We start from the raw sequence: 20,822 nt of genomic DNA, 5'->3' as shown, positions 1-20,822 counted from the left end.
AATCTGACGATTATGTGCCTTGGGGTTGCTCTTCTTGCAGAATATCTTTGGGGTGCTCTCTGTATTTCCTGCATTTGAGTGTTGGCCTGTCTTGCTAGGTGGGGGAAGCTTTCCTGGATGATGTCCTGAAGACTATTTTCCAGCTTGGATTCATTCTCTTCATCCCCTTCTGGTACACCTATCAAACGTAGGTTAGGTCTTTTCACATAGTCCTACATTTCTTGGAGACTTTGTTCATTCCTTTTTGCGCTTTTTTCTCTAATCTTTGTTTCTCATTTAATTTCATTGAGTTGGTCTTCGACTTCAGATATTCTTTCTTCTGCTTGGTCAATTCGGCTATTGAAACTTGTGCATGCTTCGCGAAGTTCTCGTATTGTGTTTTTCAGCTCCTTTAATTCATTCATATTCCTCTCTAAGTTATCCATTCTTGTTATCATTTCCTCATATCTTTTTTTAAGTTCCTTAGTTTCTTTGCATTGATTTAATACATGTTCTTTTAGCTCACAAAAGTTTCTCATTATCCACCTTCTGAAGTCTAATTCCGTCATTTTGTCACAGTCATTCTCCGTCTAGCTTTGTTCCCTTGCTGGTGAGGAGTTTTGGTCCTTTCTAGGAGGCGAGGTGTTCTGGTTTCGGGTGTTTTCTTACTTTTTTCGCTGGTTTCTTCCCATCTTTGTGGGTTTATCCGCTTGTCGTCTGCGTAGTTGCTGACTTTTCGATTGGGTCTCTGAGTGACCCAGATTGTTGATGATGAAGTATTTCTGTTACTTGGTTTTCCTTCTACCAGCCTAGTCCCTTTGCTGTACGACTGCTGAGGTCCACTCCAGGCCCTGCTTGTCTGGAGTGCACCTCTAGCAGCTGTGGCACAGTGAGGGATGCTACCTGTTTCTTTTTCTGCTATCTTTGTCCCAGGATGATGCCTGCCAAATGTCAGTCTTTTGGATATAGAGGGGTCAGGGAGCTGCTTGAGGAGACAGTCTGTACTTTTTTGGAGCTCAATTGCTGAGCTGTGAGCTCTGTTGTTCATTCAGGGCTGTTAGGCTGCTATATTTGATTCTGCTGCAACAGAGCTCATTAAAAAATACCATTTTTTTCTTAAATGCTCTGTGGGGGGGGTTCGGGCTTTATTCTTTGATATCTGTTGAGGTGTTCTGCCCAGCTAGAAGGCAGACTAGCCACAGTTTGGCTGCCGAGGCTCTGCCCTGCTGTTGTGTGATTCGCCCTCTTCCTGCAGGCTCTGCTGTGGTCTCTGCCACGCCCTGTGTTGGAGTCTCTTCGTTGTAGCGTGTTGCCTCGGCAACGGCAGGCTGCATCAGCAGTGGGCGTGTATCTCAGTAGGGACAGGTTGCCTCGGCAACAGAAGGCTGCGTCAGCAGTGGGCGTGTATCTCAGTTGGGGCGGGTTGCCTCGGTAGTGGCGGATGCCCCTCCCCCACAGAGCATCTCGGACCGTCTGCTCGGGATAGTTTGAAATTGCGGTTTTGTTCGTCCCACTGGGTATCCCAAACGATCTGTCCCTGCAATCCCCTGGGCTGGCCTACTGTCCAAGTCTCGTTCAGTCTCATGTCCAGCCCTCTCAAGTCTCAGGTTGCTGGTTCAACAGGGCACCCGGACAAGCACGCCCTGTGGGGATTGCTGGGTAGGGCCGGCCACCGCCGCCCCAGCTGCCGGCTTCACCAGGCAGACCTACTGCCTGGCGTCCCATGTCTTTTTTATACTGGGGAGTTTCCCCGTTCTGTGGGCAACAAAGATCAGTCTGGAAATGCAGGTCCGACTCACCTGTTTGTGGATTCAACGAGAGCTTCAATCCTGGGTTGTTCTCACATTGCCATCTTGAGTCCTCAGCACTTAAGCTGTTTCTATGTCTGTCGTGAATAATGCTGCAATTAACATGGCACTGTAGATGCTTCTTCTAGATAGTGATTTTATTTTCTTTGGATACATACTCAGAAGTGAGACTTCTGGATTATATGGTAGTTCTATTTTTATTTTTTTCAGGAAACTACATACTGTTTTCAATAATGATGGCACCCATTTTCATTCTTATTAACAATGTGTAAGGATTCTCTTTCATCCACACCCTTGTCAACATTTGCTGTATTTTCCCTTTTTGATAATAGACATCCTAACGTTATGAGGTGTTCTCTCATTGTGATTTGACTTGCATCTCCCTGATGCTGATGATTAGTGATGTTGAGCATCTTTACATATACTTGTTGGTGATTTATATATCTTCCTTAGAAAAATGTCCATTTAGGTCTTTTGCCCATTTTTAATTCAGGTTGTTGGGGTTTGTTTTTTCTATGCTATTGTTGAATTGTGTGAGTTCCTTATGTATTTTTTACATTAACTGCTTATTGGATATAAGTTTTCCAGTGTTTTTCATTCCTTAGGTTCCCTTTTCATTTTTTTATTTTATGCTACATAAAAACTTATTAATATGAAGTATTCTCACTTGTTTATTTTTGCTTTTATTGTCTATGCTTTAGGTGTCATATCCATGAAATCATTGCTAATATCAAAGTCATGCATCTTTCCCTCTGTATTTCCTTCTGTGAGTTTTATAAATTCAGGTCTTACATTTGAATCTTTAATCTATTTTGAGATGATTTTTCTGTATGATATAACATAAGCATCCAATTTTTTTATGTTTTGCATTCAGATATCCAGTTTTCCCAATACCATTGATTGAAGAAGCAATCCTTTTTCTGTTGTGTATTCTTTGTGCCTTTGTTGAAGATTAGTTGGCCATATATGCCTAGGTTTTTTTTTTTTGAGCTGTCTATTCTGTTTCACTGGTCTATGTGTCTGTATCTATGCCAGGATCATATTGTTTTGATTAATATAGCTTTGTAATAACATTATTTTATATAGAAAATCCACCAATATATATTAGAATGAATAAATGATTTTAGCAATATTGTAGGATACAAGATCAATGTAGGGAAATCTATTATATTTCTATACAGTAGCAATGAGTGAATCAAAACGGAAATTAAGCAATCAATTCTTTTTACAATAATATCAAAAATTGTTAAATATTTTAAAACTTTAAGCTAATAATTGCCAACTGCTCCTAAAAACTACAAATTGTTGAGAGAAAAAAGGTCTATACAAAAGATATTCCATGTTCATGAATTGGAAAACATTATTTTTAAGATAATAATAGTACACAAATCATTCTATGTATTTCACACAATCCTCATCAGAATTCCGGCTGTCTTCTTTGTAGAAATTGACAAACTGATTTGCCCCTCTCTCTTGCATTACTCTTAGCTTATTTTCCCAGTAATGGTGAGAAATGTTTTGTTCTGATTGGATCAAAGCTAAGAGCAGATCTCTCTGTGTACTGAAGATGGACCCTTTGTGTAATGCCAATAGCTGTTCACTTTGTTGCATGGGGGTTATTTCTGAATTCCTTCTGTGATGGGCTAAACAAATAAAATAACAGATATATTTTAATATATAACTTCTATGAAGAACTAATAGCAATCCATACCCTACAAGAATAAACCCTAAAACAAGGGTTTCTTTGTTTTGTAGTTTTGCCAAATTGCCAATGTTGCTTTGAAGTAAACAAAGGGTCTGCATCAAAGTGTTAAACAGCATAAATTAGCATGTTTCTTTCACGAAGGCAGAGGCTCTGTTTTATTCACTTTACAGAGTTTGTAAAACTGTTTTATTTCTAAATGGTTTTTTAACGATGCTCCTTTTTGTTCTCTTAAAATCATCATTTCCGATGCTTGTCTTGATTTTTTAATTGTTCATTTACATCCTGTGCAAAGCAAAGAAATATCGAATGCTTTGCCCTAGGAGAGGGAGGCAATTCAACTGTAAAATTATGTATCATACCTTGGGTTTAATGGGGGAAATCTTAGAAACTACTTTAACACCCTTAATAGGTAAACTCCTAAAAAAATTCCATGCTATAAAATGATGGTTTTAGGAAAAAACTGAATAGCCATGGATGTTTTAGGTGTTTCAATATATCGAAACGCAAATCATGACAAAATGTGCTCAGTATAATTCTATAATTCGTTGTAAATGCTTATTGATGGATAGTAGAGGCCAGTATAAAAATAATCTAAAGGGGTTTTAATCTCTATTTTCATGTACCAGATCTCCCTCTTTAAAAATGTGCTTGTAAAATAAAATGATAGAAAAATTAACAAGCTTTTTCAGCTTAACAAAACCTAAAAAATACTTTCATCAATTTAAGAAGATGGGACGTGATACATGCACTTTTCTACATGTTTATATTCATGACTGTAGTAGATATAAACTAGTGGATATAAAGACCAAGAAAAATATTTAACATGTTCATATGTATTACTCTGTAATTCCACTAGTAAGGGATTAAAAATAACAATAAAATATGCCTAGACATTCAGGTAAAAAGTTGTTAATCATGAAATTGATCTTATGAGGAAAAAAATGAGAATCTTTTTAAACAAAGCCCCAAAGGATGCTTGGTTGCAGAAATCATAGCTTATCTCGATGACAGAATATATGTAGTAACAACAGAATAGCAGGACAATATTTAATGATTTACAAAGATGACCCCAGAGAACTGTTAATAGCGAAATACCCTCCAATAAAACAATGCAGGTGGTGTTATAAATATAAAGGTAGGTGAATACCTATATATTGAAAATTTATTTTGTGAAGTAGTGGTATTAGGAAGGGTATTAGGATTTCAACTTTCTTTTCTTACATGAGCAATTTTGTAAAATATTTCCTATTACAATTTTGTACAATTTGTATAAAAGTAAATGTATAACATAAACAAAAACAAAAAAGCTCCTGTGTCCCTGAGAAAATAGTGGTGAAGTGCAGAAACAAATGTAATAGCAAGTGCAGAAAATCATCCAGGTATCTGGGTCATCTGACAACACTGATGCACATTATGAAGGTGACCTTGTATTATCTGTACAGATGGCCATTAAATAACACATTTTTTCTCCCCTCCAAAAAACATTCAAACTCTCTGTTTACTTTGACACATGAGTTTTACTTTTAGCAATAACTGATCAGAAAATAATCTTGATGGTTGGCAAGTTTTGTGCACTAGGATTTTCATGGCAGCTTTGGATTACATAAAGGAAATGCAGAAACAATTTAAATGTTCAACAACAAGGAAAGAGTTAAAATAAAACACACATAAGACACATGAACACACAGAGATATAGACATAGACAAATATGTACACATATCTATCTAACCTTCTACCTAGCCATGAATTCAACAGAATATTGAGTCAAAGAAAATATTTTAAAAGTATCTTTAATGACATGAAATGAAGGTAAAGAGTATGCATGCATGTAAATATACACACACATTTATGTGTGAAAAGCAGATACAAAAACAGTCTGTATATCATAATATACATATGCGATATATGAACAGGAAAAACACTAGACCTACAGACAAAAATGTTTCAGGTAGTTCTTGAAACTATCGACTAGGCGTGCATGAAAATGCTTGAGGAATGTGTGGGTAATCATCAGAAATGATTACTGGTGACATTAATTTTCTTCTGTTAACTTGTCTGGTTTGTGATTATTGTTTTCCTGCAATGACGCCGAATTACTTTTCTGACAACAGGGAAAAGGACAGGAAGTGGGCACAGGGGAAGGGGGTGATAAACAGTGTTTGATTCCAGCGAAACCACCGAGGACAGCGAAATACCATTTGCAGCCCACCAAGCTGGCCCAGACACACGCGCGCGCGCGCGCACACACACACACACACACACACACACATACACACACAGGCGCGCGCGCGCCCGCACGCGTGCACACACACACACACACACACACACACACACATTCAATTACAGTGACCAGGAGACTATGCAGGGGAAACGGGCATATTCTTTACTAGCTGCGCTGGCCGGCACGAGTGCAAATCGGTACAATGCTTATGAAGGGGCCTTTTGGCAACACACAGGAGAGGTCTTTAAAATGTCTATATGTGGATCTTGCAAGTCCACAGTTAAGGAGACCACCGGGATGCTAGCAAAGATTTGGCTTGACAAGGAAGGATTCACTCATCAAAGCACAGAGCACGCAATGTTGGTCTAAAACACAGGGAAAGAACTAGGCACCACCTGAATGTCCAACAATGCGGGAATGATTACAGAAATGTTAAGGTCCACGGATACACTGGAGCACTCTGCAGGCACTGAAGATGACGTTTCATAAGCCTGTTGAATAACATGGAATGAAGTTCAGTGGGTTGATTTTTGTTTGGTTTTAGTCGCTGAAAAAGCAGGTTAAGAAACACCACATACATGAACCATTCTATAACAGGGTGTTAAAAGGGAAGGCGGGGTGGGAGTGAGCAAAAGAGAGAGAGGGAGAGAGAAGAGAGCCTGGAAAAGCAGCGCACCAAAAAGGTAAAAATGGTTCTCTCTGGGTAGTAGGACCGTGGGAGCAATTACTCTCTTGTTTTCCCCTCATCTGATATCCTCCTCCTTTCTGATGTTTCTACCATGAAATTGTATCACCTGTGCAGTAAACAAAGAGAGAATGAAAATGCTTTTTAAACCAAAGGACAGGGAGAAGAGGCCGCCTTTAGCTTACAAATGGCACTGATGAGTGAGATTATTCACAACGCCCTTGGTGGGGATGGGCCGAGGAGAGGAAGGGGAGGAGGGGAGAGGTGGAGGGAGAAGGTAGGAAGTGGGGAGAGGGAGGGGGAGAGGAAGGGAGGGAGAGGAGAGGTGGAGGGAGAAAGTAAGAAGTGGGGAGAGAGGGGGAGAGAGGGAGAGAGAGACCTGCCCTCCCAATACAATAAATACACTGCTGGTGGGTTGGCTGGGGAGGGGTGGGGGCGGGGGTTTGTAAACCGGGTGTGAGCCAAGGTTTGGCTCTGCTGGCTGGCTAGCTCCTGGGATGTGTTCATCGCAAGGTGGCCTCCTCGTCGGTGTCTTCCTCGAAATCCTTGACGTCAGCACTAGTGGACTGCCTGGCCCAGGCTCCCCTTTCGGCCTCTCGTTCTTTATGCGACTTGAATCTCCCGACGAAAATTTTGCGGTAGTTCAGGAACATGCCATTCATCACATCGATGGCCCGCTCGGCGGATTCCTGCTTTTGGAAGTGCACGAACCCGTAGCCCTTGGGCCCCTTTTCGTCGCAGGCCACTTTGCAGGAGAGGATGTTGCCGAACGCCGAGAAGATGTTGTATAGTGCCTTGTTGTCGATGGTCTTGCCCAGGTTCTTGATGAAGACGTTTCCCACCCCGCTCTTGCGGAGCGACGGGTCCCTCTGGGACCACATGATGCGCACTGGCCTGCCCTTTATTACATCAAAGTTCAGGGTCTCCAGGGCCCGCTTGGCGTCCACCGGTTGCTGGTAGTTGACATATGCGTAGCCCAATGAGCGGCGGGTGATCTTGTCCCTGCAGATGCGGATGGAGAGGATGGGCCCAGCTGGACTGAACTTCTCGTACAGCATTGCCTCGGTCACTTCAGGGTGCAGGTCGCCCACGTACAGGGAGGCCATAGGAAAATCTGGGTTCCCCTCACAGCCCCCGCGGGTCTCAGCATCCGCATCTGCACCCGCGGCGGCCACCGCAGCTGCCACCGCGGCCGCCACCTCCTCATTCGCGTCCGCATCCGCATCCGCATCCGCATCCGCCTCCCCCAAGGGGGGGCCCGCAGCCTCCGCTGCGGCGGCGGCTTCTGCCGCGCTGCCCTCCGCCACCGCCACCACCGTTGCTGCCCGGGCGGCCTCTGCCTGCTTCCCGGCCAGGGCGGCCTCCGAGTCCCCCAGGGTGGCCTCCGCTGCTGCCTCCTCTACTGAGGCCTCAGCCTCCACCTCAGCCTCCACCTCTGCTTCCGCCTCCGCCACGGAGGCCTCCGCCACCGCCTCTGCCACGGTCGCCGCCGCAGCCTCCGCCGCCGCCGCAGCCGCTGCCGCCACCGCTGCCGCCACTGTCGCTGCTGTCGCCACGGTCGCCGCTGCCGCCGGGCCGCTGCCGCGACCTCCCTTCCCGCGAGCTGGGGGACGGAGAGGCGGGGAAAGGCAGGAGGGCCGGTGGGTGGGTGCCGGAACGCAGGCGAGAGGCGCGAGCCGGAGCTGGCGCAGGGGATCCGAACTGGCGAGTTCAAGTCACCTGGGATAGCAAGCGCTACCAGGAGCGCGCCGGTGTGCCAGTCGCCGCAGCCTGCAGCCAGCTGCTGTTGCCGCCGCCGCTCGGTCGTAGGGTAGCGTGCGGGGTGCGGGGTGCGGGGCGCGGGCGGGCGGGCGGCGTGTGGTGGGGGGCGGGGGGTGTTGGCGTCTGTGGTCCGGGCAGCTGGGAAGGCTTCTGTCTCTTTGGTTCCCCCTGTGGCTGCTGCGGGGCTGCGGGGCTGCGGGGCGGTGGGAGGGGACGGGGAAGGGGACTGGGGCGGAGGTGGGAGTGGAGTGCTCACCCTCTCCGGTCGCCTGGATATTTATGAAAAGGATGCCAGGGAAAGGGCTCCGCTGTAGACCTAAGGGATAAGGGTTCGATTCGGAAAGGAGCGTTATTTTTATCCCCTCTCTCCACATAATGGACCGATTAAATGATTAAGTCAAGTACCTTGCAAGAGAGGGTGGGGTGGCCTTGAGGATGCACTCAAGGCCTCAGTACATGCAGTCTGGAAGTGGAGGAATCAAGAGCACCCTGTGTCTAGTACTTGACCTCAATGAGAAGGTGAGGAAAGCCAAACCCAGGGCTGGGAACAGAGCCTGGTCCAGAGCCAGGCAGTTGTTTATTCTTGGCTCCGCTCTCAAGGCGCTCCCAACCTGGACCAACAAGTACATATTCAGGTTCAAAAGAAAAACCAAAACTAAACCTGAGCTCTCTGGAATGAAGTGCCTGGTCCCAGTTCGCCAGCTAATATTTATGGAAAGTTTATCAGGTACTTGGCACTGGGGGCTAAGGGACAGGCGATGTGATGAGTGAGCAGTGAGTGTTGATGTGTTCGAGGTATGGGGCAGGGTCAGAAGAGGTGAGCAGTGTGTGTGTAGTGAGAGCAGAGAGGCCACACAGGGCCAAATGCTGGAGGGATAGACAAGGGAGCAACGATGAGAGTTGAGTGTAACAGCAGCTACAGCCCCACTTCCTCCAAAAAGGAGGACCAGCCACTAACTCTTCTTAGTAGCAATTAAGTGAGGCTGCACCAAAGACAGAACTCCCAGAGGTGGGCTCTGAAACATGAGGAGCAGTCCACCATGTCAAGGCAGGAAGGAAGACATTCCAGGCAGAGGGATCAGTCTGTGCCCAAGGCCCTTTGGCACGAGAGCACATGCATGGTCGCTTCTGGCCATGCCTAATAATCTGGCAAGAACAGAGCTCATGGTCTCCAAGAGCACATGGTAGCAGACAGGGCTGGAAGGTGTGGGGCCTTGAGAGTCAAGCTAAGGTGCTTCGACTGTATACCCTAGGTCACGGGGACCACTCAGGATGATCAGGGAGGGAAGCAGTATGATCAGAACTTTAGAATGAGTACAAATTAAACATCAATGTGCATGTATAAGTGCACATTTGCAGGTACACGCGCATACAAAACCAAGACAGGGCTGACAGAACAGAAAGAAGGAAATCAGATGTGACCAATTCTGACTTTCCAACTCTGAACAATCCTTCCCTGTATCCCTTTTCACCCCATAGACAGGAGTCTCACATTTACCATGAGCCAGTGGGGCCAGATATTTAAAAAGAGAAAACCATAGTGCCTTTCCCCAGGATGCCTTCACTCTGCTAAAGCTTAGCCTGCCCCTACAGAAAACAGAAGTGTCAGCGGAGGACTGTAAGTGCTATGTGATTGGACTACGGTGGCCGTCGAATTTCACCTGCCCAGCACATGTTCTCTCCTCCTCTCCTCCTCTGCCTTCTTTGGGTAAGAATGCTGTTTTCTGTGGTTGCAGCAATGGCTGGATCTTGGCAGTCACACAATAGAACAACCGTGAACCTGAGGAAGTGACCGAGTCACTGTGGGATGCGAGGCAGTGAGAACACTTCATCGCTGGCTGGAAAGCATCCCAAGGTGGCTGAGAAGCAGACACACAGACAGGTACCTCTCCAGCTTGCAAATCCAGCTCTCTGCCCCTAGGCAGGGCTAGTGCCAGCAAAGGCAAGGGACAGAGGGGACCTAGGAAAAGCCTGCGGTACAGCACATGCCTGACCAAGGTGATCACTGTCACGCTGTTAAGAGCCATCTCTTGGGGGTCTAGGTTGCTTTCGGGCAGGGAGCAGATGAAGCTGTGCCTCACCATTTCCAGGTTGGTGTCCAAGAGGGACCTGGGAAGGCAGAGGCCATGGGGGAAGCCATGCTAGCAGAGGAGTAGGGGATGTGGCGTGGATGAGAAGAGCTTCTCGGCCCATTGTTGGGAAACAGAAATGACAAGGAAGACCAAGTCGAGGACCAGGACTCAACAAGATCTCTTTCTCTGGCATTGGCTTCCAGTCCACAGAGCCAACAGAAATCCCTGAGACAGCAGGAGAAGGAAGTTGAGGGAAGTCATGCTATGGCCAGCAAATCCCCAAACCTGAAAACAATTGCTAGGATCCTGAACCTCTAGCAACAGGAACAGGCCTACCAAAGTGACAAGGACGCAGCTGGGACCACTCCCCGAGTCCTTTCTCAGGGGCTTCCATGGAGTTGAGTTTCCACCTCTTTTATAGTTTTTATTTTTTTTAAGTTTCTCTGTGGTCAGTTTCTGCTACCTGCAAATGGAATGTGTTCCAACCACTACACGCTGTCACAGAGGCAAAAATAGCCCCGTGGAGCCTCAGTGGAGGGAGGGGAAGTTTCCCTTCCTGTGGGAGGAAGTGCTATTGATTTTATTTATTCAGTGATTCAAGAAGTATTCCTGGAGGATCTTCTGTCTACCAAGTATTCTGCCAGCCAGACCGTCCCTGAACTCGGGGAGCTTGTTTTCTAGTGGGGAAACAGACAATAGGCAGATCAGGGAGTATGAAAACAGTTAAAGGTTGCTACGAATGCTCTTGGGGATACAAACGAGGTGACTTGGTACATATTGCCTAGAGCCCCAGAAAAGTAGCCAAACAGGAGACGTGAAGCCCAGGGAAGGCCTTTCTGAGGACAATGATAAGCCATCAGTCTTTCAAGGAACCAGGGGGGAAACCTGCCCAGCAGAGAGAACGTCAATTCCCCTGGCTCGGTAGCAGAAAAGAGAGTGTGCTGGGAGGGGCGGGGCAGGCAGAAAGGATGCCAATATTGCTGGAGCCCAGTGTGAGAGGGGATAGAGGAAAGAGAGGGAGGAAGGTGTGGTGCTGGGTGGTGCCATGATGAAGAGTCTGGTCCCTCTTCAGAGAGCTCAGGGGAGCCAGAGAAAGGATCGAAGCAGGGAAGTAGTGTAGTCTAATGCATATTCAGTGGTTTCTCTCTAGCTGCTCTGTGTGGGCAATATCACAAGTGGGCAGGGCACAGAGGAAAGCAGGGAGACCAGTTAGGAGGCTCTTGCAGCAGTGTAGTCCAGAGACAGCAGGGGCTTGGCCCAGACTGGAAGCATCAATGCGGAGTGATTCACATGATACTTGTGAAGTGGAAAGAGACAGCACTTGCGGGTGGATTCGAGGCAATCAGGGAACGAACTTAAGAAACGCATGATTACTACAAGAGTGTTTTCTTGCACGCCTTCATCAGAGGTCTATGCACAGTCATAGGAAAGACAGAGAGTAGGCGTGGTAGATTTAGAGAAGGGAGAAAGACAGATGGGCATGTGTAAGAGCTCCTATTTGCACATGTTTAGTTACCGAAGTCTACTTGTCATCCATAGGGGCTGGAGAAACAGAATTGTTGAGACAACAGGACACAGTTAGGATTTAAAGCCACAAAACTGGGTAGCCTCACCTAGAGAGAGTATAGCCGGGAGAAGGTGCAGGGCTACTCCCTGAGATACTCTGACATTTAGAAGTTGGGTTGAGGAGCACAAGCCAGCAAAAGAGAATCAGAAGGACTGGACAGTGAACAGGACTTCTCTCTAAGGCCTTGCATGTCCAAACATGTCCCAACTTCTCACCAAGGCTTTTCACCACCAGCCTCAATGTCCTCACTCAGACTCTGCTCTCAATGCTCCTAGCCATACATGCACGGGAGTTGGCTTAAAATGGGACAACAACGACTTTGTGTGCATGGGTCGGACTTCACTGTCTGATCATTTCTCAGCGGAGCTTTCAAAAGAGAGAGAGGTTCAGATGCAGAGAACTTCAAAGAGTGGGGTAGGCACTGCTCTGCTATTTCGTGTGGCCCATCTCCTTCTTCCTTTCAGGAGGGAGAAATCAGAAGGAGGGGGGATGCAGTTCAGAGAGCAGAAGAGAAGAGAAGAAAAGAAGGAAGAAGAGGACTGGAGCAGGGAGGGACACCAATGGGAAGAGGGACAGATCAACTCTATACCCAAAAGTAAATCAAAACACCCAAAACAGGGTTTACGTAAAGAAGCCTCTTTCCACGAATTGCTTGATGCATAGCTGCAGGGAGGGTGTTTAGGGGCATAGGGAATGAAAACATAACTGTATTTTGGAGTAGGGAAATTGTTCCTGTCAATTCACACCGTCCACACACACCACCCCACCCCTGCCACTACCAAATTCCTCTAAATAAAAATAATTATGGGATACAGGCCAACAAAAAAGTCAGCCTTAGGCTGTTATTTAGGGAGAACTGGAAGGCGTTTGGATGTGCCCCTGTGGTTTAATAAATAATAACAATGATTGCTAAGTTGTCCTGACGGCCCTTTGGATCCTTATAAAGTGAAGAGTTGACGGAGACTGATTTGTGTATGGGGCAAGGATGGAATGGGTAGTCAGTCCTGTAGAAATGAGAACCCCAGGAGATGAGGACATATGTACAAGTATGTTTATCACGGAAGCATTCATATTGGGCAAACTACTAGGGCACAAAGCAAGTATGCATCAGTTGAGGAGTGACTGATATGCTGGCGGTGCAGCCATTCTGAGGATTATTATGCAACCATTAACAAGTATGAGTTTTTTCTATATAAGCTGATTTAAGGGGATTTTCAAGATGTGCTCTTACCAGGCGAGAAGAGCAGGTTTGTTGTCATCGTTTTGGTGCAAACAAAAGGAGACGGACCTTGGAGTCAGGTTGGCTCTTAGGCTGAATTTCAGAGCAAGACACTTAGCCACTCTGAGCCTCAATGTACTCTCAGAGTTTGAATTTCAGAAACCCTAATTAAGCATCTTACAAATTCCCTTTGTAACAAGTAGTTTTGCCCCAGCTCTGCTTAGAAACCGAGCAAAAGGGCCGTATTGACTGATGGTTTTCACATAGCCTTCCAGATATTTTTCTCTCTAAGAACCAATTCACCTTCTAATACACGCTTAAAGCTTTAACTATTGTCCTTCTTTGTTCTAATTTTTGGCAGTTGACAGAACTGATTTTATAACAATATACCTAGAGCTACACCCCAGGCCATGACTTAATAGTTGTGCTTACTTTGGTCAAGTTACTTTACCCCTTTTTTTCTCCATCTTAGCTTTGGAGTGCTCGTCTATACAAAGAGATATTTAAAAGGATAACAAGTGATAATGTATGGTAAATATTTTTCACAGTGCCTGGCATGCATTCAGTGCCCAGTACAAGAGACTCATTAATCTTATTTCCCTCTGTCTTGGGGATGTGCTTGTTCCACTGGTTTTTGGTTTTTGAAGGCCCAGTGTCTTTTCTTTCTGGTGCTCCGGGCAGCCTGGAATTTTCTCTCTAACCAGGAGTGAAGTGTCAGTGCAGAGGGAGTCTGATCCCCTGGGCTGCATCCCAGGGTATAGCTCGATTTTACTCCAGGCAACTGCCTGATTCTCTGGCCTGAACTTGCTTAACTCACACCCTCATGGAGCTTTTCTGTACTTGTCCCAACCATAGGACCTTTTTATGACCCACTTATTTATTCTCTAGAGGCCCAGGGCCTCGCACATTAATCAACACATGAAAGCATGGCATTTTCTGTACTCAAGGAAACCACCCAGAAGATTTAATAACACTCTCTCAACAAAATGGGGTATTGAGTCAGGAGAGAATTTTCTGTCAACTGCCATTCATCCTTTTGAGTAACCTTTTGGGGGCCATTGTGGAGTAATTTACTGTAAGGTAATATGCTCCTTCAGCTTCTTTGCTGCAGGCTACTGAATGCATTCTGAAGTCTCCGTGATGTCTCTGGAACAATATTACCAACATTCACCATTGTGATGTGATGCATTCATGGATTACTGAGGCTTAAGTTGGCTGATCTCCAGTTCCATGAGTTGCTGATCAATTTCAGGTTTTCACTTTGTTTAGCAGATGTAAAATAAAATCTCCTTCAATGTGGTAAAATCTTGCTAAAGTCAAGGTGATTAACCTTGGGACTTCCTCCCATACACATTAATCTTTTTAAAACTGTCTCCAAATAATTGTTCCTAATGAAAAAACTATATGCACATGATAAATATAACAAGGATGATCAGAAGCTACAAAAGAGCTTATCATAAAAAGCAGAGGTTCGAGGTCCCATCACTTTCTACTCCACAGAGGTGCTTCCCAGAGTAGACCACTTTAATAATTTCTGTTTGCCTTGTTCTGGCCATTACCTACTTATCTCTAAATAAAATGCCTAATCTGCTAATTCAGTAATTTATCAACTTCAGACATCATCAAGAGACCACACTCTACCAGAGAGAAGGATTTAACTCACTCACACTATCTTCAATCTGCCCTTTGCTTGCTTGCTTCCTTCCTTCCTTCCTTCCTTCCTTCCTTCCTTCCTTCCTTCCTTCCTTCCTTCCTTCCTTCCCTCCCTCCCTCCCTCCCTCCCTCCTTCTTTCTTTCTTTCTCTTTCTTTCTTTCTTTCTTTCTTTCTTTCTTTCTTTCTTTCTTTCTTTCTTTCTTTCTTTTTCTTTCTTTCTTTCTTTCTTTCTTTCTTTCTCTTTCTCTCTTCTTTCTTTGGTATTATACTTTAAGTTCTGGGGTACATGTGCAGAATGTGCAGATTTGTTATATAGGTATATAAGTGCCATGGTGGTTAGCTGCATCCATCACCCTGTCATCTACATTGGGTGTTTCTCTTAATGCTATCCCTCCCCTAGCCCCCCACCCTCGACAGGCCCCACTGTGTCCATGTGTTCTCATTGTTCACTTCCCACTTATGAGTGAGAACATGCTGTGTTTGGTTTTCTGTTCTTGTGATAGTTTGCTGAGAATGGTGGTTTCCAACTTCATCCCTGTCCCTGCAACGGACGTGAACTCATCGTTTTTTATGGCCGCATAGTAGTCCATGGTGTATATGTGCCACATTTTCTTTATCCAGTCTATTACTGATGGGCATTTGGGTTGGTTCCAAGTCTTTGCTATTGTGAACAGTGCTGCAATAAACACACGTGTGTGTGTGTGTCGTTACAATAGAATGATTTATAAACCTTTGAGTATATGCCCAGTAATGGAACTGCTGGGTCAAATGGTATTTCTAGTTCTAGATCCTTGAGGAATCACCACACTGTCTTCCAAAATGGTTGGACTAATAATTTACACTCCCATCAATGGTGTAAAGGTGTTGCTGTTTCTCCACATCCTCTCCAGCATCTGTTGTCTCCTGGCTTTATAATGATTACCATTCTGACTGGCGTGAGATGATATCTCATTGCGGCTTTGATTTGCATTTCTCTAATGACCAGTGATGATGAGCTTTTTATCCTGTTTGTCGGCTGCATAAATGTCTCCTTTTCAGAAGTGTCTGTTCATATTTTTTGCCCACTTTTTGATGGGGTTCTTTGCTTCATACTTGTAAATGTAAGTTCTTTGTAGATACTGGATATTGGCCCTTTGTCGGAGAGAGAGATTGCAAAAATTTTCTCCCATCCTGTAGGTTGCCTGTTCACTCTGATGATAGTTTCTTTTGCTGTGCAGAAACTCTTTAGTTTAATTAGATCCCATTTGTCGATTTGGGCTTTTGTTGCCATTGCTTTTGGTGTTTTAGTCATGAAGGCTTTGCCCATGCCTATGTCCTGAATGATACTGCCTGGGTTTTCTTCTAGGGTTTTTATGGTTTTAGGTCTTACATTTTAGTTTTTAATTCATCTTGAGTTAATTTTTGTATAAGGAGTGAGGAAGAAATCCAGTTTCAACTTTCTGCATATGGATAGCCAGTTTTCCCAACATCATTGATTAAACAGGGAATCCTTTCCCCATTGCTTATTTTTGTCAGGTTTGTCAAAAATTAGATGGTTGTAGAGGTGTGGCATTATTTCTGAGACCTCTGTACTGTTCCATTGGCCTACATCTCTTTTTTGTACCAGTACCATGCTGTTTTGATTACTGTAGCCTTGTAGTATAGTTTGAAGTCAGGTAGCGTGATGCCTGCAGCTTCGTTTTCTTGTTTTTTCGTTTTGTTTTGTTTTGTTTTGCTTTTGCTTAGGATTTTCTTGGCTATGCAGGCTTTGTTGTTGTTGTTGTTGTTGCTCCATATGAAATTTAAAGTAATTTTTCCAATTCTTTGAAGAAGTCAATGGTAGCTTGATGGGGATAGCATTGAATCTATAAATTACTTTAGGCAGTATGGCCATTTTCATGATATTTATTCTTCTTTACTATGAGCATGGAATGTTTTTCTATCTGTTTCTGTCCTGTCTTATTTGCTTGAGCAGTGGTTTGTAGTTCTCCTTGAAGAGGTCCGTCACATCCCTTGTTAGTTGTATTCCTAGGCATTTTATTCTCTTTGTAGCAATTGTGAATGGGAGTTCACACATAATTTGGCTCTCTGTTGTTCTGTTATTGGCCTATAGGAATGCTTGTGATTTTTGCACATTGATTTTGTATCCTGAGACTTTGCTGAAGTTGCTTATCAGCTTAAGGAGATTTTCGGTTATGACGATGGGGTCTCCTGTATATACAACATATCATCTGCATACAGAGATAATTGGACTTCCTCTTTTCCTAATCGAATATCCTCTATTTCTATCTCTTGCCTGATTGTCGTCGCCAGAACTTCCAATACTATGTTGGATAGGAGTGGTGAGAAAGGCATCCTTGTCTCATTCCAGTTTTCAAAGGGAATGCTTCCAGCTTTTGCCCATTCAGTATCATATAAGCTGCGGGTTTGTCCTGAAGAGCTCTTATTATTCTGAGATACATTCCATCGACACCTAGTTTATTGAGAGTTTTTGGCATGAAAATTGTTGAATTTTCTCAAAGGTCTTCTCTGCATCTATTGAGATAATCATATGGTTTCCAGTTTCACCCAGAACTTAAAGTATAATAAATAAATAATCACATGGTTTTTGTCTTTGGTTCTGTTTATGTGATAGATTACTTTTATTGATTTGTGAATGTTAAAACAGCCTTGCATCCCAGGGATGAAGCCGACATGATCGTGGTGTATAAGCTTTTTGAGGTACTGCTGGATTCAGTTTGCCACTATTTTATTGAGGATTTTTGCATCGATGTTCATCAGGGATATTGGCCTAAAATTTTCTTTTTTTGTTGTGTATCTACTGGGTTTTGGTATCAGGATGATGTTGGCCTTATAAAATGAGTTAGGGAGGATTCCCTCTTTTTCTATTGTTCAGAATAGATTCGGAAGGAATGATACCAGCTCCTCTTTGTGCCTCTGATAGAATTTGACTGTGAAACCGTCTGGTCCTGAACTCTTTTTAGTTGCTAGGCTATTAATTGCTGTCTCAATTTCTGAACTTGTTACTGGTCTATTCAGGGATTCAACTTCTTCCTGGTTTAGTCTTGGGAGGGTGTAAGTGTCCAGAAATTTACCCATTTCTTCTGGGTTCTCTGGTTTATTTGCATACAAGTTTTTATAGTATTCTCTGATGGTAGTTTCTATTTCTGTGGGATCGTGGTGATATCCCCTTCATCATTTCCTATTGCATCTCTTTGACTCTTCTCTCTTTCCTTCTTTATTAGTCTAGCTAGCAGTCTATCTATTTTGTTGAACTTTTCGAAAAATCATCTCCTGGATACGTGGATTTTTTGAGTGTGTGTGTGTGTGTGTGTGTGTGTGCGCGCGCGCGTGCACACACTTCTCTTTCCTTCAGTTCTGCTCTGATCTAAGTTATTTCTTGTCTTCTGCCAGATTTTGAATTTGTTTTTTCTTGCTTCTCTAGTTCTTTTAACTGTGACGTTAGGGTGTCGATTTTAGATCTTTCCTGCTTTCTCTTGTGGGCATTTAGTGCTATAAATTTCCCTCTACACACTGCTTTAAATGTGTCCCAGAGATTCTGGTATGTTGTGTCTTTGTTCTCATTGGTTTCAAAGAACATTTTTATTATCTGCCTTCATTTCATTGTTTACCCAGTAGTCACTCAGGAGCAGGTTGTTCGGTTTCTATGTAGCTGAGCGGTTTTGAGTGAGTTTCCTAATCCTGAGATCTAATTTGATTGCACTGTGGTCTGCTTGTTATGATTTCTATTCTTTTGCATTTGCTGAGGAGTGCTTTACATCCAATTATATGGTAAATTTTAGAATAAGTGTGATATGGTGCTGAGAAGAATGTATATCATGTTGATTTTGGGTAGAGAGAGTTCTGATATGTTTTTTAGGTCCCCTTGATCCAGTGCGGAGTTCAAGTCCTAGACATCCTTGTTAATTTTCTGTCTTGTTGATGTATCTAATATTGACAGTGGGACGTTAAAGTCTCACACTATTATTGTGTGAAAGTCTAAGTCTCTTTGTAGGTCTCTAAGAACTTGCTTTATAAATCTGGGTGCTCCTGTATTGGGTGCATATCTATTTAGACTAGTTGGTTCTTCTTGTTGCATTAATCCCTTTACTATTATGTAATGCCCTTCTTTGTCTCTTTTGATCTTGGTTAGTTTAGAGTCTTTTATCAGAGAGTAGGATTGCAACCCTGCTTTTATTTTTTTCTTTCCATTTGCTTGGTAAATATTCCTCCATCCCTTTATTTTGAGCCTATGTGTTAGTGTCTTTGCATATGAGATGGGTCTCCTGAATACAGCACACTGATGGGTCTTGACTCTTTATCCAATTTGCCAGTCTGTGTCTTTTAATTGGGGCATTTAGCCCATTCACTTTTGTGGTTAATATTGTTATGTATCAATTTGATCCTGCCATTATGATGCTAGCTGGTTGTTTTGCCTGTTAGTTTATGCAATTTCTTCATTGTGTCAGTGGCCTTTACTATTTGGTATGTTTTTGCAGTGGCTGGTACTGGTTGTTCCTGTCCATGCTTCATTCAGGAACCCTTGTAAGGCAGGCCTGGTAGTGACAAAATCTCTCAGCATTTGCTTGACTGTAAAGGATTTTATTTCTCCTGTGCTCGTGAAGCTTAGTTTGGCTGGATATGAAATTCTGCGCTGAAAATTCTTTTCTTTAAGAATGCTGAATATTTGCCCCCACTCTCTTCTGGCTTGTAGGGTTTTTGCCGAGTGATCTGCTGTGAGTCTGATGGACTTCACTTTGTGGGTAACCAGACCTTTCTCTCTGGCTGCCCTTAGCATTTTATCCTTCATTTCAACCTGGGTGAATCTGACAATTGTGTGTCTTGGGGTTGCTCTTCTCAAGGAGCATCCTTGCAGTGTTCTCCGTATTTTCTGAATTTGAATGTTGGCCTGCCTTGCTAGATTGGGGAAGTTCTCCTGGATAATACACTGAAGAGTGTTTTCCAACTTGGTTTAATTCTCCCCGTCACTTTCAGGTACACCGATCAAAGGTAGATTTGTTGTTTTCACATAATTATTTATTTCTTGGACACTTTGCCCATTTCTATTCACTCTTTTTTCTCTAATCTTGTCTTCTCACTCTATTTCATTGAGTTGATCTTCAATCTCTGATACCCTTTCTTCCACTTGATCAATTCAGCCATGGGTACTTGTGTATGCTTCACGACATTCTCATGCTGTGTTTTTCAGCTCCAACAGGTCATTTTGTTCTTCGTTAAACTGGTTATTCAATTAGTTAGGAATTTGTCTAACCTTTTATCAAGGTTCTTAGTTTCCTTGCACTGGGTTAAGAACATGCTCTTTTAGCTCAGAGGAGTTTGTTATTACCCACCTTCCGAAGCCTGCTTCTGTCAATTCATCAAACTCAAACTCGTTCTTTGCCCAGTTTTGTTCCCTTGCTGGCAAGGCATTGTGATCCCTTGAAGAAGAGGTTTTCTGGTTTTTGGAATTTTCAGCCTTATTGTGCTGGTTTTTCCTTGTCTTTGTGGATTTATCTATCTTTGGTCTCTGAAGTCAGTGACCTTTGGATGGAGTCTCTGAGTGGACGTCCTTTTTGTTGATGTTAAAACTATTCCTTTCTGTTTATTAGTTTTTCTTCAAGCAGTTAATGTGTCTCTGAGTGGACGTCCTTTTTGTTGATGTTAAAACTACTTCTTTCTGTTTATTAGTTTTTCTTCAAGCAGTTAATGTGTCTCTGAGTGGATATCCTTTTCGTTGATGTTAAAACTATTCCTTTCTGTTTATTAGTTTTCCTTCAAGCAGTTAATGTCCTCTGCAGGAGGTCTGCAGGAGTTTGCTGGTGATCCACTCCAGACCCTGCTTGTCTGGCTATCACCAGTGGAGGCTGCAGAACAGCAAAGATTGATGCCTGTTTTTTCCTCCAATAGCTTCGTCCCAGAGGGGCACCCACCATATGCCAGCCAAAGCTCTTTTGTATGAGATGTTTGTTGAACCCTGCTGGGAAGCATCTCCCAATTAGAATACGCAGGGGTCAGGGATTCACCTGAGGAGGCAGTCTGTCCCTTATCAGAGCTCAAACTCTGTGCTGGGAGATCTGCTGCTCTCCTCAGAGCTGCCAGGCAGAGATGTTTATGTCTGCTGAAGCTGTGCCCACAATGCCCCTTCCCTTAGGTGCTCTGTTCCAGGAAATTG

The 20,822-nt window shown here is 43.9% G+C and overlaps 1 protein-coding gene across 1 annotated transcript; it reads right to left on the bottom strand.

Annotated features, from left to right (window-relative positions):
* Positions 1–5,266: 5,266 nt before the first annotated feature.
* On the bottom strand, positions 5,267–8,224 carry LOC100399785 (polyadenylate-binding protein 1-like 2). The gene has a single exon (XM_008989506.5). The coding sequence runs from the start codon at positions 7,502–7,504 to the stop codon at positions 6,902–6,904; it is 603 nt and encodes a 200-aa protein (XP_008987754.1). The 5' UTR covers positions 7,505–8,224; the 3' UTR covers positions 5,267–6,901.
* Positions 8,225–20,822: the final 12,598 nt, after the last annotated feature.

The sequence above is a fragment of the Callithrix jacchus genome, chromosome X (assembly GCF_049354715.1).
Source record: "Callithrix jacchus isolate 240 chromosome X, calJac240_pri, whole genome shotgun sequence".
Classification (NCBI taxonomy): Eukaryota; Metazoa; Chordata; class Mammalia; order Primates; family Cebidae; genus Callithrix; species Callithrix jacchus.
This window is presented reverse-complemented; position numbering and strand designations above follow the sequence as displayed.

Excerpts from the sequence above, each read along its gene's own strand:
- LOC100399785 (XM_008989506.5), bottom strand. The coding sequence starts at position 7,504 with ATGGCCTCCCTGTACGTGGGCGACCTGCACCCTGAAGTGACCGAGGCA.